This window comes from Schistocerca cancellata, chromosome 1 (assembly GCF_023864275.1).
Source record: "Schistocerca cancellata isolate TAMUIC-IGC-003103 chromosome 1, iqSchCanc2.1, whole genome shotgun sequence".
NCBI classification, from domain to species: domain Eukaryota; kingdom Metazoa; phylum Arthropoda; class Insecta; order Orthoptera; family Acrididae; genus Schistocerca; species Schistocerca cancellata.
The window spans coordinates 647825856-647840138 of NC_064626.1; the positions used below are offsets into that span (position 1 = coordinate 647825856).

Sequence of the window (14283 nt, forward strand, 5' to 3'; positions counted from 1 at the left end):
ATAAAATCACTTCTTTTGAGCAATCGTCGAAGACTCGACATCACGTCATTTATTTTAAAATAAAGGAAGTAACTGAAAAGAAATTAATGATCCAAAATTAATGATGCAAATAACACTTCCAAATTTTTATACAGTCTATTAATCACGTAACGTTTTATCAATACGGTATAAAATTGTGGATATTTTACTAAAGGTTTTTCACATTAAACTTTATTTTTTAGTATTTGGCTATGAGTCTGTTGGTAGTATCAGCGTAGTTAGTCTTATTAAAATCCATTTATTTAAAGTAATTTGATAAAATTATAATGCCTTCAAATTACGTATAGCTAAAATTTCTACGCAGACGATAGTTATTTGTATTACTCTTGACACACCAATTTTGAAAGATAGTTTTCTTTTTTGCACAAATAATTTGTTTGAAAAGTTATTGCTGATAAAATCTTTCGGATTTGAGAACATTCTTTCGCAGAATTAAATAAGATTTCAATAACGAATACTATACTCTTGTAACCTTGTTTCTCGTGTCTTTAAAAACATACACTTTTGTCAAAATTGTGTTACTTATAAATTTACTGTAACTGAAAAGTTAAATTTCGCGACAATTCTTGCCAGATTACAAGCATGGGCGTTATGCGCTAATTTGGGTAGTCGCTGTTTAGCTACTGAAGTGCAAAGATACTGTCTCAGTCAGTCTGTGATTAAGTTGCTACTAGAAAGATACTATGCCACTAGTCTGAAGATGTTCTCATTTGTCTCACTCGTCTGCAGAAGTTCTGAACAGCTGATTTGAGGTTAATAAATCACGAAAAAGGCGAAGAAGTGTGTCTCAATCATCGCACATCATACCTGACATAACGAGCAGGAAGCAAGAGAGAAAGATAAGCAAAACATATTTTGTTTGTAATTATTTTTTTCTAATGATAATTAAGTACTGCAAGAATGGTAAATATTTTTACCAAAAATACACTTACTTTGATACTTAACTTTGTTGCGCACTGATTGAGATGGAATATCGCAGACTTTAACGTGGGGGAGGGGGTGATACATAAATGTGAATATGTCTGTCACTGAGAAAATAACTTTAGAGCTTTGCGATTGTTTTATAAGAAAACTTCATTTGAACCACTAATTGTGAAGTTGTTTCATATGACGTGTATTTATTAGTCCTCCAGAAAGCTGAAGTAAGCAATAATAGAAGTAGCAGGGGATAAGAAACGCTGAATTTTTATCTTACAAATAAGAATTAATTTTTACCGAAAGTTCTGATCCCTTTTCCTTTTCCACCGTGAGATTCATTAACCGGCTAACGTTTTAAGAGTAATTTACGGCAGAGGTTAAGACAAAATTTGTTTGTTCTGATTTCTCAGAGAGTGATGTTTGTCGCCGGAGAAATTCCAGACGGAGAAAATTATTATTTCCAAGACGGAAGAGCGATGGCAAGGGCTGGGCTTATGAAGTACTCAGATCTCTCATTAAAATACAATGCGCTTTTAAAAATTCTCTTCAAGATGCGAAGGAGGATCAGCGGTAGCACAAAAGAACATAATTAAGATTTCGCTTCTTACTCCGGAGAGAATAATCTTTGGAAGGTGGAACGGTAATTTTTTGTAGCTTACTTCGAGCACGTCAGGATTATTATCTTTAACGAAACTGACACCGTGGAATGTCAAATACCATGAAGATATAAGTGACCATTTACGGCTACACAGCTGCTTGGCGGACATCACCTGCCGCCAGCGACGACGACGTCTGAAGTCTGAGCTTCTCTTCTGTGAAGATACGTGAGTTGCATCGGGTACACCAACAGCAGGCTATGTCTACTGCTGAAAGCTGATCACTGAGGTCAGAGTGTTTGCCTAAAAGTGTGTTATTGCACGGCAAACCAAACGCTAAGCTACAGTATTGTGATCCATGAGTGTTATGCACAGCAATTATTTTTCTGAAAGCTAATGTTAGATCCAATAACGGTGAATTTCTTTAACCATTGAAACAACACCGATTTCTACTATTCTTTGTACGGACACATGGAGTCCTGATGTGCAGGGTAAAACCAGTTAACATTTGAAAACTGGCACAACTGGTCGAAATGACATGGTTTTTTTTTAAACAAAAAAGTGCACAAATTGTTCAATAGATAGCGCTTCACATGATACAAAGCAGTAATTAGCATAAAAATCGATTTTTAAAAAAGACGATATTCTTTATAACAAATTCTCAGCATGTCGGCCATCTTTCATCAACAATACCTGTAGTCGAGTCACAGTGTTGTGGACAGCACTGTACAGCATATCAGTAGCTTTGATGAGAAACTGTCGTCGGATGTTGTCTTTTGGTATCTCCCTAAAGGCGTCGGACAATCGCGGTAGACTTGTAGCTTCAGGTAACCCCACAACCTATAATCACACGGACCGAGCTCTGGAGATCTGCGAGGCCGACGATGAGGGACATCGCGGCTCAACACGCTATCCTCACCAAACTATGTGAGCAGGAGATCTTTCATACGTGTAGCAGTATGTAGAGGCGCGCCATGCTGCATAAAATTCGTACCTGCCAGAATGTGTTTATCAACCAAGCTACGTGTGATCTGACTCCCTCTCTCACTGCAGCTCATTTTATGCACGGTTCTCATGTGGAGTCGCTGGCGTATTGCTGTCCAGCACCATCTGTTGGCCAGTTTTTCCACTCGTATTTGGTTTCCATAAAGTCACATATCATTTCAGACAGGTTTTAGTTTCTAGCTCTCTACCTACATTACTCCATAAAATGGTGAATTTAAGCAGCACTGTTAGTCTCACTAGACCATTGGTCGTGCAGAGTTAGCGGTGTGTATCTTTGTAGCGCGGTATTCTGTCATAAGGCAGCATAATGAATGACGGATTTACTTATTTATTTTTTATTCACGCGTTGCGAATGAAAAAAAAAACTACCCTACAAGTTGTACCTGTTCTCGTTTATGAACGCATACATACGTGTTTATTAATTTACATAAAAATAAAGTAAAATTTGAAGCACTGGAAGAAGATAACTTTCTGCGTTTATTTAATGAATAATAAAAAAAATTATATAAAGCTCATAATAACTTACAGGGAACCCCATTTACGAAGAAAAAGACACTCAAATAATTTCTCATAATACTAAAGCACCACAGAATAAACGGTTGTGATAATTTTATGACAATGTTACATGGTGCCAATCTCGAAGTATTATAATGCCTGAAGAACAGCAATTTCGATTATATTATCAAATGCAAACATCTTGAAAAGTGTGCTCGCCCTATGTAATGAATAACAACAGAAAAATATGGAAATAAACTATGTGATCAAAAGTATCCGGATACCTGGCTGAAAATGACTTACAAGTTCGTGGCACCCTCCATCGATAATGCTGGATTTCAACATGTTGCTGGCGCAACCTTAGCCTTGATGACAGCTTTCACTCTCGCAAGCATACGTTCAGTCTGGTGCTGGAAGGTTTCTTGGGGAGTAGCAGACCATTCTTCACGGAGCGCTGCACCGAGGAGAAGTATCGACGTTGGTCGGTGAGCCCTGGCACGAAGTCGACGTTCCAAAACATCCCAAAGGCGTTATGTAGGATTCTGGTCAGGACTCTGTGCAAGCCAGTCCATTACAGGGATGTTATTGTCGTGTAATGACTCCGCTACAGGCCGTGAATTATGAACAGGTGCTCCACCATGTTGAAAGATGCAACCGCCATCCCCGAATTGATCATCAACAGTGGGAAGCAAGAAGGAGCTTAAACATCAATGTAGGCCTATGCTGTGACAGTACCATGCAAAACAACAAGGGGTGCAAGCCCCCTCCATGAAAAACACGACCACACAATAACACCACCGCCTCCGACTTTTACTGTTGGCACTACACATGCTGGCAGATGACGGTCACCGGATATTCGCCATACCCACAACCTGCCATCGGATCGCCACATTATGTACCGTGGTTCATCACTCCGCAACACGTTTTTGAACTGTTCAATCGTCCAACACCAAGCGAGGTGTCGTTTGGCATTTACCGGCGTGATGTGTGGCTTAAGAGCATCCGATAGACCACGAAATACAAGATTTCTCACCTCCCGCCTAACTGTCGTAGTATTTGCAATGGATCCTGATACATTTTGGAATTCCGGTGTGATGGTCTGGATAGATGTCTGCCTATTACACATTAAGATCCTCTTCAACTGTCGGCGGTCTCTGTCAGTCAACAGACGAGATCGGCCTGTACGCGTTTGTGTTGTACGTGTCCCTTCACGTTTCCACTTCACCATCACATCCTAAACGGTGGACCCAGGGATGTTTAGGAGTGTGGAAATCTCGCGTACAGACGTATGACACAAGTGTTACCCAATCACCTGACGACGTTCGAAGTCCGTGAGTTCCGCTGGGCGCCCCATTCTGCTCTCTCATGATGTCTGATGACTACTGAGGTCGCTGATACGGAGTACCTGGCAGTAGGTGGCAATTATAAGGTATATCTAATAAAGAAATGTAAGTGGTGGAAAACAAATAAGAAGTACAGCGATCCCTGATAGATCCGTTATACAGGGTCAAGGTTTCCCACCACTGGCAACGCGTAAGAGTTTACATCTCTTGCTCCATTTTTAGCTACTGATATACTAGAGAATTATTTTTCTAGGTGTCAGTAGAGCGCTTTACAACTGTTTGTAAGAAGTACAGGAAATGTGATTATTCTAAAAAAACAAGAAGAGCTTCTGGAACAATACATGTGAACATCGCACCAAGGAGCGAAATTACAGCAGTAGCCTTCACATTATATCACCCTTTTTTCGCTTCTTGAGATAGTTTTTACTGAACATTTAGATTAAAAGCTATAGTGCTTCCATATCTCGGCAAGTAACAGCGTTACGAGTATTATTACCGCAGAAAAATACTCTCCTTTTTACATAATGTTTCTTATGAAACTATTTTATTGCTAGATTCATTCGTTTATGACAGTGGTGGGAAAATAGCGGCCGGCGGGTCACATTTGGCCCCCTAAGGCTTTTTGTCTGACCCATGAAGACGGTCAGAAAAATCAGCCTTGAACAGAAATCTCCTTTCTGTACGCGACCGAGGATACCCATTAGTATGGCTACGTCAGTAAACATGGGCACTGCGGATACTAATCACTCAAACCAAGTTGACACTCGGCGCGGTGTCTGATGCTAGCTACTATAAAGCCATTTCCCATTTACTTATTGGGATGCAGTCAGGTAAAAGTGTGAAATGAATGTTTAATGCTGTGACATTAGTTGAATTTTACAAATCTTTGTCTACTGAAAAATTTCAATGTATTAATAAAAACTAAGCGTGAGTAGAGGTGATAAATTGTTACACTAGCTATAGTGTGGGTATGAGATACCCGGAAACTCTGATGACGAATTTTTTAATCGTGTATTAAGCATTCTTTTACTTGGGATATTAATAATGGTGTCTATTAAACAAGATGAGTAAGTAAAATACTATGTTTAAGATATGAAACCATTTTTTGGCTGAAATAATGAAGTGCCTATATACAAGTTACGGAAGTTCGACATTTTTTAATACAAAATTCGAAGAAAATTACAGTATCTTTTATTAATTAACATAATGATATTATTTTCTAATTATAAAACAGAAAAAGAAAATAAAGAGGTCTTATGAGATCAATTAGTCAGCACCAACATTTCATATACAAATCAACATATTCTCCGCACATAAAAATCGCGTGCTTCATACTTTTTCTCTTCTCACAGTTCGAACAACAATATTTTGTTTTCCTGTCTTTTTTTCTCTATAGTCACCACATCTGTCATATCTACCAGCCTTTTTTTTATGGAACTGGCGATGAAGTTTCTCCCAGTTGATCAGCAATCCTCTTTCGAATTTCCCTTGGAAGACGTACGTTTCCTCGTCTAATGCGAAGACTGTCATTTATCAGATTCAAACCTAAATTACGAATGATATCTCTGCGCTTTATGCATGTTTTGTCACTTTTGTTATTTTCTATGTAGACTGTGATGGCATTTATGGCAGCCATATTGAGTGTACCATAAAAAACTGTCATAGGCAAACCTTTGCTGTTGCGGGTAACATCATATGAGCCACTCAGTTCATCTGCGACATCTACAACGCCTTTAGTTGCATTCTAATTAGTAATCATTCCCAGTTTTCTTTTATCACCTGTTAATTGGTCTATGTTCTTTTCAAGGCGTAAACTTGGCATAACCAGCACAACTTTATTTTTTTAGGTACGTAGGACATCAATGTAACTTAATTTTGGAACCCAAATCGAGAACTTGCTCCTTTTTTAAAAATCTCAGGTATACTTGTCTTGCTTTCACGGACTGTGCCGAGGAATTCATTGATTTTTCTTTCAAGAGATGAATCATAAGGGGGTTGCTAGTAAACCAAATTCCTATTTGTTTTCGTTTTTGGCTCCACTAAACGGTTTACAATATCATATGCTTTATTACTAAGCTGGTAAGGTCCTGGTGGTTGTTTTCCCGAGTATACTTCCAGTTTGAGGATATAGAATGTCTTCGAATCTACAAGAGCATATATTTGTATGCCGTATTTGGCTGGTTTGTTTGGCATGTATACACAGAAAGAACATCTCCCTCGGAAAGATAACAGCTTCTCGTCAATAGTAAGCTTCTCAGACGGCATATAGTACTGTTGAATATTTTCAACAAATTTATAAAAAATATCTCTTATAGCAGCCAGGTTGTCAGTCTTTTTCCTTTCGTTCCAGGTGTTCTTATCATCGAATCTCAAATAATTTTGAAGAAAGTAAAATCTCTGCAGTGACATTGTAGCCCCAAAGATTGCAACTTCAGTACCACCTGTACGCCAAAAATCGTTGAAGATTTGTCTATTTGAGCAGTTAGGTCCGCTATATACAGAAGTCCCAAAAATGCCTTCAAATCCTATAAAGTTCGATCGTTCATGTGGCACTGCTCTTTATTTTCTGGATGTTTTCCCCTCATTTTCTTTATTTGATTATTTGTATGTGTAAGTATAGTGTTCAACACACTGTTTGTTATAAAAGGACTCCAGCATTCAATCTCTGTTTTGGCATGTTTTGCTCCAGCTTTTACGCCTGCAGAACTGGTAATAATATTCTCTGAACGAATACCAACACTTTGCATAGGAAAAACCTTTATCCATTTTGTACCATCTTTGGACGTATAAAAAATCCCAAGTACCTGTCTAGGAGCCGCTAACGCAAATTTTGGCTCTTCCGAATCATACAAAATATCCTCTTGCTGCGAATCAGTTTCTTCACTTCTTTGAGAAGCTTTGTCAATCTCTTCTTGGCTCTCGGACAAGAACTAGCATTTGAGAAGTTTTCTAAAACTTCTTCTAGTAGTTCTTGTAGCTGACGTTCATTTCCTTCATAAGACATCTTGAGACATATAAAATCTAAAAATAAATCAAAGAATACTATAAATAGCTTTATATCTCATAAACTTGCTGACAGCTCAAAAATGTAACACCGACTACGAGGTCGGGTGTGACGTACCCTAGCCATCTGTGCACATATGTATCTCCCTCTAACGCTGGCGCAACAATAAACTCAACACTGAATCATTCCCCCCTCTCCCTTACCTTCAGCTACTGTACCAGAAAGATTTGTGTGGCAACAATTACATTCAATAATCAGGGTCTCAAAACACTTCGAGTATGACATATCCGACCTCACTCACGACCCCTTAATGGGAAAATGTTTCCCATGTTTGGGTTTCCATATATTTTTGAGCCCAGTTTTCTTCCTTGAAGATTATCAAGAATAAATATAGACCCCCAGATGCTCTTTGACAGAAATTAACTTCCAAGCTGTGATGAGAATATCAACAAGCAATCTCAGTCCTGATTTAGAAAAAAAATGAAAGCGGGTGGTACGATATATTTGTCTAATTGAAATAATTCTAATGAGAAATCTGTTTGCAGCTACTGATGGTATCAAATTAGTACAATAAATAAATTGATTAAAATTGGCACTACTTTTTAAATTTGTTTAATGATTTTTGTGGTAAATTTTATACCTTTACTGAAACGAAAAGTTAACTAATGACTGCAATCATTTTAAAAGGCGTAACCCGCCTGTTATCTCCGGTTCCACAAACTGGCCACCAGAGCAAAACGTCTACCCTTGGCTTACGAAGTATTAGCAGTAAACGCGTTACGAAATTGATGGGCCTTGTTGTTGTTGTTGTTGTTGTTGTGGTCTTCAGTCCTGAGACTGGTTTGATGCAGCTCTCCATGCTACTCTATCCTGTGCAAGCTTCTTCATCTCCCAGGACCTACTGCAACCTACATCCTTCTGAATCTGCTTAGTGTATTCATCTCTTGGTCTCCCTCTATGATTTTTACCCTCCACGCTGCTCTCCAATACTAAATTGGTGATCCCTTGATGCCTCAGAACATGTCCTACCAACCGATCCCTTCTTCTGATCAAGTTGTGCCACAAACTTCTCCTCTCCCCAATCCTATTCAATACTTCCTCATTAGTTATGTGATCTACCCATCCAATCCTCAGCACTCCTCTGTAGCACCACATTTCGAAAGCTTCTATTCTCTTCTTGTCCAAACTATTTACCGTCCATGTTTCACTTCCATACATGGCTACACTCCATACAAATACTTTCAGAAATGACTTCCTGACACTTAAATCTATACTCGATGTTAACAAATCTCTCTTCTTCAGAAACACTTTCCTTGCCATTGCCAGTCTACATTTTATATCCTCTCTACTTCGACCATCATCAGTTATTTTGCTCCCCAAATAGCAAAACTCCTTTACTACTTTAAGTGTCTCATTTCCTAATCTAATTCCCTCGGCATCACCCGACTTAATTCGACTACATTCCATTATCCTCGTTTTGCTTTTGTTGATGTTCATCTTATATCCTCCTTTCAAGACACTGTCCATTCCATTCAACTGTTCTTCCAAGTCATTTGCTGTCTCTGACAGAATTACAATGCCATCGGCGTACCTCAAAGTTTTTATTTCTTCTCCATGGATTTTAATACCTACTCCGAACTTTTCTTTTGTTTCCTTTACTGCTTGCTCAATATACAGATTGAATAACATCGGGGAGAGGCTACAACCCTGTCTTACTCCCTTCCCAACCACTGCTTCCCTTTCATGTCCCTCGACTCTTATAACTGCCATCTGGTTTCTGTACAAATTGTAAATAGCCTTTCGCTCCCTGTATTTTACCCCTGCCACCTTTAGAATTTGAAAGAGAGTATTCCAGTCAACATTGTCAAAAGCTTTCTCTAAGTCTACAAATGCTAGAAACGTAGGTTTGCCTTTCCTTAATCTTTCTTCTAAGATAAGTCGTAAGGTCAGTATTGCCTCACGTGTTCCAGTGTTTCTACGGAATCCAAACTGATCTTCCCCGAGGTCGGCTTCTACTAGTTTTTCCATTCATCTTGCTCACCAGATGGTAGAGTTTTGTCAGGACTGGCTCTCCCAAGGCCGTCAGTAGTTCCAATGGAATGTTGTCTACTCCGGGGGACTTGTTCCGACTCAGGTCTTTCAGTGCTCTGTCAAACTCTTCACGCAGTATCATATCTCCCATTTCATCTTCATCTACATCCTCTCCCATTTCCATAATATTGTCCTCAAGTACATCGCCCTTGTATAGACCCTCTATATACTCCTTCCACCTTTCTACTTTCCCTTCTTTGCTTAGAACTGGGTTTCCATCTGAGCTCTTGATGTTCATACAAGTGGTTCTCTTATCTCCAAAGGTCTCTTTAATTTTCCTGTAGGCAGTATCTATCTTACCCCTAGTGAGATAAGCCTCTACATCCTTATATTTGTCCTCTAGCCACGCCTGCTTAGCCATTTTGCACTTCCTGTCGATCTCATTTTTGAGATGGGTCTTACTTCCTCTTATTCTTTTCTTTTTTATTGTCGATGATTTTAGGCAAAGGTAGCCAGTCTTTCAGTTGTTACAACAGCTTAGACGACATCAACGCTTGATTAAGAAAGTCAGTCTCCTAAAATTAAGTTGAGAAATTACATGTTTAACTTACAATATCACGGATCATTTCCATAATGACTAAAACGTCGTCTGTTCCCCATCTAATGGTCAGGAGATCTGTCTAGTGAACTGTCAGCGTAATGGAGTAAGCAGAATTTCCACTTCGTTTTTCTTACCTGGTCGCTCCTACAGACATACGGATACTTTTTCCCAGTTTTGATGGGTTGTGCTAACTGGCAGTGTAACAAAGACACTTCTGTCCCAAAAAAACGATACCCTCAACAGTACAGGCAGTAACGTCATTCCTGGCTTGGCTAAATCCTCTGTCCTTAGCTCTATACAAGGTTCAGTCAAATGAAAACGAGACAGCTGGAAAAATGTAGGTAAACTATTTGTTATTTCAAATGTAAACGTCGTAACTGTTAATACATTTATCTCATACTGAGGCAAGACTGTGAATGCCTTCATAGAATGTTTCTGACTGCCTACGAAACCATGATTGTACCCAGGCGCTCATCTCTTCTAAGCAAATCCATGATCATATATGTCTTTCTTCAGGGCTCTAAAAATATGCAATCGTATGGGGACAGGTCGGGACTGTATGGAGGATGTGTAAGGGTTACCCAGCGAAACTGCTGCAGTGAAGTCGAAACAAACATTGCATGTGGGCTGACATTATCCTACAGCTGAATGATGCCGTCCGTCAACATTATCAAGCATTCGGCGTTTATGGCGATTCCCTTTGAGATAATAAAAAGTTTAGTTGCTTTTTTCCCATTTGTGTCATTTTCATTTGCCTGCCCCTTACTGTTGAGAGAATAGTGTTATATGTAGTAAGCAGTTTCCGACTATTTCGTTCACTTAAATAAATGCAAGACAATATTCGAAAAAAGTAGGTACCAAATTGGAGTTTGTCGGGCAACGCTGAATGTCATACTATGGATACACTTTCCAACCCGTACGAGAAAGAGTAACCTGCTTAATATCTGGTCGTTTCTACCGACTAACTGATCGTTTTCCTCATTTTGGTTGAGAATTGTTGTGCTAGCTGGCTGTGTAACACAGTCACCTCCTACAAACTAATATTTGTATTCCAGCTTGATGTATCTCTAAACAGGCACAGTGTTCCCTTCTATTAATTCTTGGCGGACTACATATTGAATGGAGGAAGGCCTTATCTGCAAGGACATGTATCGGCGTAATAAAGCACACCACTACTAACGAACTAGATATGATTACAGTTTCTGATCTCATTTCTGATTTCAAAGGAAAAGAAAGAAGAAAATTGGAAGCGGGTGATATGATACATTTCTCTGATTGTACTGATTCTAAAGTGAAATTTCTTTGTAGCTACTGATATATGGAATTAGTAGAGTAAATAAATTTATTAAATTTGTCACTGATTTTTTCAATTCAAAGCTCCATCGTAACTAGGAATTAGAAAGTTAATTTTAGAACATTAAATATTAAAGAGAGTATTAGTCAGTAATTTCGCTTAAAATTATTATAATAGGCCGTGCCTTCCTTCTTTTGCCCTTCTCTTTCCGAGGGAGCGGCCATTGAACACAGAGTTCAGTTTTAGTACACCATTGAAGTAGATCGGACGCATTCGCTTTCTTGTCCGATATTAGTCGTTATCTGATGTGCAGAGCAGCTTCAATACGCCATTAAATAGAAGTCTACATATACGACGGCACATATGATAACTATCTAAATATGGTGCTGAAGTTTTTGTTCAAGGTCACATACAAGTGAACTGGAGCGAATGAAAAAGATGTACAGAATACATCGAGGGTAAATGTCGTGGTGTCTACAGTGTCTTGCGAATATTATTAAAATATTAGCTCTTTGTGACCAGACATCTATCCTGGTTGAAATTAACCGGGTAACAGTCTATCTCCCCGAGCGCAGGAGAGGGAAAACGAGAGAGAGAGACTACGGTGTCAAAGGTATTAGTTACTGGGAACGAATTACCAAAATTTACTACGAAATATGAGTATTACTCGCGCAAACAAAGTAGCTGACGCGAGTGACTGTAAATGGGAAAAGCCTTTACGGTCGCTCCCATCAGCCAACTCCCCGAGTGTCAACTTTGTCTGCGCGTGTAATAAGAACGTTATATCTGCAAGACTCTCCGAGCTGCATAGATAACGCACGTAGTGGTGCAGATGTAGTGAGGGCGGCCGCCTGCGCCCCTGGTGACCACGTGCTGTACTGCAGGTAGGCCTACTCACCGAGAACGCCGAGCCGGAAGTTGAGCGTGACGACGATGACGTGGCCGTAGCCGGCGAGCACGCTGCCGTCGTACGGGTTGCCCGAGTTCCACTCGTACGACTCGCCGTGCAGGAACACGATCACCGGCAGCGCCGACTCGCCTGCAACACACGCCACGCACTCCTCACGTACTGGTCTGTGTACCACCAGGACACGTACACAGCATTTGTCAGCTTAAGAAAACTCGTTCGACGATGTCAGCTGGTGCAAGATGTTCGTAATTCTCAGTAAAACAGGTGTAGGCTATTGGAAAAGACAGGTAATACACATATGTACAAGAACCAAGAGGGAACAATAAGATTAGAAACCAACAAAGAAGTGCTCAGATTAAAAAGGGATTAAGACAGGGACTTACTGCTCAGTCTATAAATCGAAGAAGATATGACAGAAATGCAAGAACAATTCAAGAGCGAGTAGAATAGCCAACCACGAAGTATACAATAGGAACGACGGCCACCATGTCCAGCCTTCCTGACTGTAGATGCACACTATATACATATTACGAATCATTTGATACATCACTAGGTCAATGAGATTAGTATTCAGAAATAAATCGTCAGTTCAACCATATCAAATTATCTTTCCGTGGTAGTCAGATATCACAGTAGGCTTGACTAAGCAGAAGATCATTGTCTAGTGGGGGTGCAGTAATTTTCCGAGTCTTGACTGAATTATACCTGGTAGTACTAATTTGCAATACGGCGAACAAATGGTTCAAATGACTCTGAGCACAATGGGACTTAACTTGTGAGGTCATCAGTCCCTTAGAACTGAGAACTACTTAAACCTAACTAACCTAAGGGCAGCACACACATCCATACCCGAGGCAGGATTCGAACCCGCGACCGTAGCAGTCGCGCGGTTCCAGACTGTAGCGCCTAGAACCGCTCGGCCACTCCGGCCGGCAATACGGCAAACAACCACGAAGTCTATTCGAGACGCTGCTTAGAATTCCAAACCACAACTTCTTCGTGCCGGAGAGACACCAGTCTGCCCCTTCCTTTACGCTGAACTGCCGCCGCTCCAGATAATCCAACCTCAAAAACCGTGAGACCAGACGTTACGGACCGAAATAAATCTTAACCGTCACTCTGCTTAGATTGCCTACGGACTCCTCTTCCTGCCGGCGGACGCTTACTAGGCTCCCTCGTCTACCGTTGCTTGCAGTTGTTGGATTAGATCCGTGAAATGCAGTAGCGCAGAAGCTACAGCCATTTCTTTGTACTTGTTTCCTGTTCTCAGTAGCAACCATGGATCTGTTTTGCATAGAAAGTCATGCAACCGCGATCATTTCGGTCGTGAACCATCAGAAATGCAACGGTTTTCGTATCGATCGGTAGGCATGACACTGATAATCAAGCTTGTACTGCTCCTGCCTGACCTTCAGTCTATTCATTCTCGTGGATAATAACAATTACAGTTTATATCTCAGTGCTCCCTCTCTCTCTGTCTTTCTTTCTCTCTCTCTTTCTGTGATCAACGGCCGGACAACGTAAGAGAACGCTCGTTTATTTGCATAATTGTCCCCTTTGTCTTGCCCTGCAACAAGACGTTTTATGTTTCAGGTTTATGCTATTTCTACGTGTGTAGTATCCGAAATATTGACCCTAATAGGCTACCTAGTATTTCCGTATGTTCATTTATGTAGAAATGTGCAAGATTTTATTAGGTCTGCCCGACATCTGGTCTTTAGAATCCACCTGTTTCCTCCTACAGCTATTTAATTAATAATCAGAAACCACTGCCAGGAAAGATGAGGTCCGAAGGTAGCCACCGTCAGAACAGCTGAAGATTAGCAGGTAAGGTTAAATCCATCCCTTAATTGGGAATGGAAAGTGAGGCAGCCACTTTACTTCCTACCACCTCTTTTGCCATGTTCGTTCTTTTAAAAGAGAACCAACGGAATCTGCAACATCTGCAAATTGCAATTCATGATGAAAGGGTTTGAGTGAAATATTCCGTGATGACATTGCTGTTGTCAGTGAAAGTGAAGAAGAACTGCAAGACTAGTTAAATAGA

The 14283-nt window shown here is 40.1% G+C and overlaps 1 protein-coding gene across 1 annotated transcript in view; it reads right to left on the minus strand.

Moving 5' to 3' along the window:
• LOC126091812 (neuroligin-1-like) overlaps positions 1 to 12430 on the minus strand; it is an 803327-nt gene extending 790897 nt beyond the window's left edge. Inside the window, exons 1-2 of the mRNA XM_049907115.1 lie at positions 12424 to 12430; positions 12225 to 12365 (exon numbers count right to left, since the gene is read on the minus strand). Coding sequence (XP_049763072.1) covers positions 12225 to 12365; positions 12424 to 12430 — 148 coding nt within the window. The remainder of the gene's footprint in view (positions 1 to 12224; positions 12366 to 12423) is intronic.
• Between the last annotated feature and the right edge of the window lie 1853 nt (positions 12431 to 14283).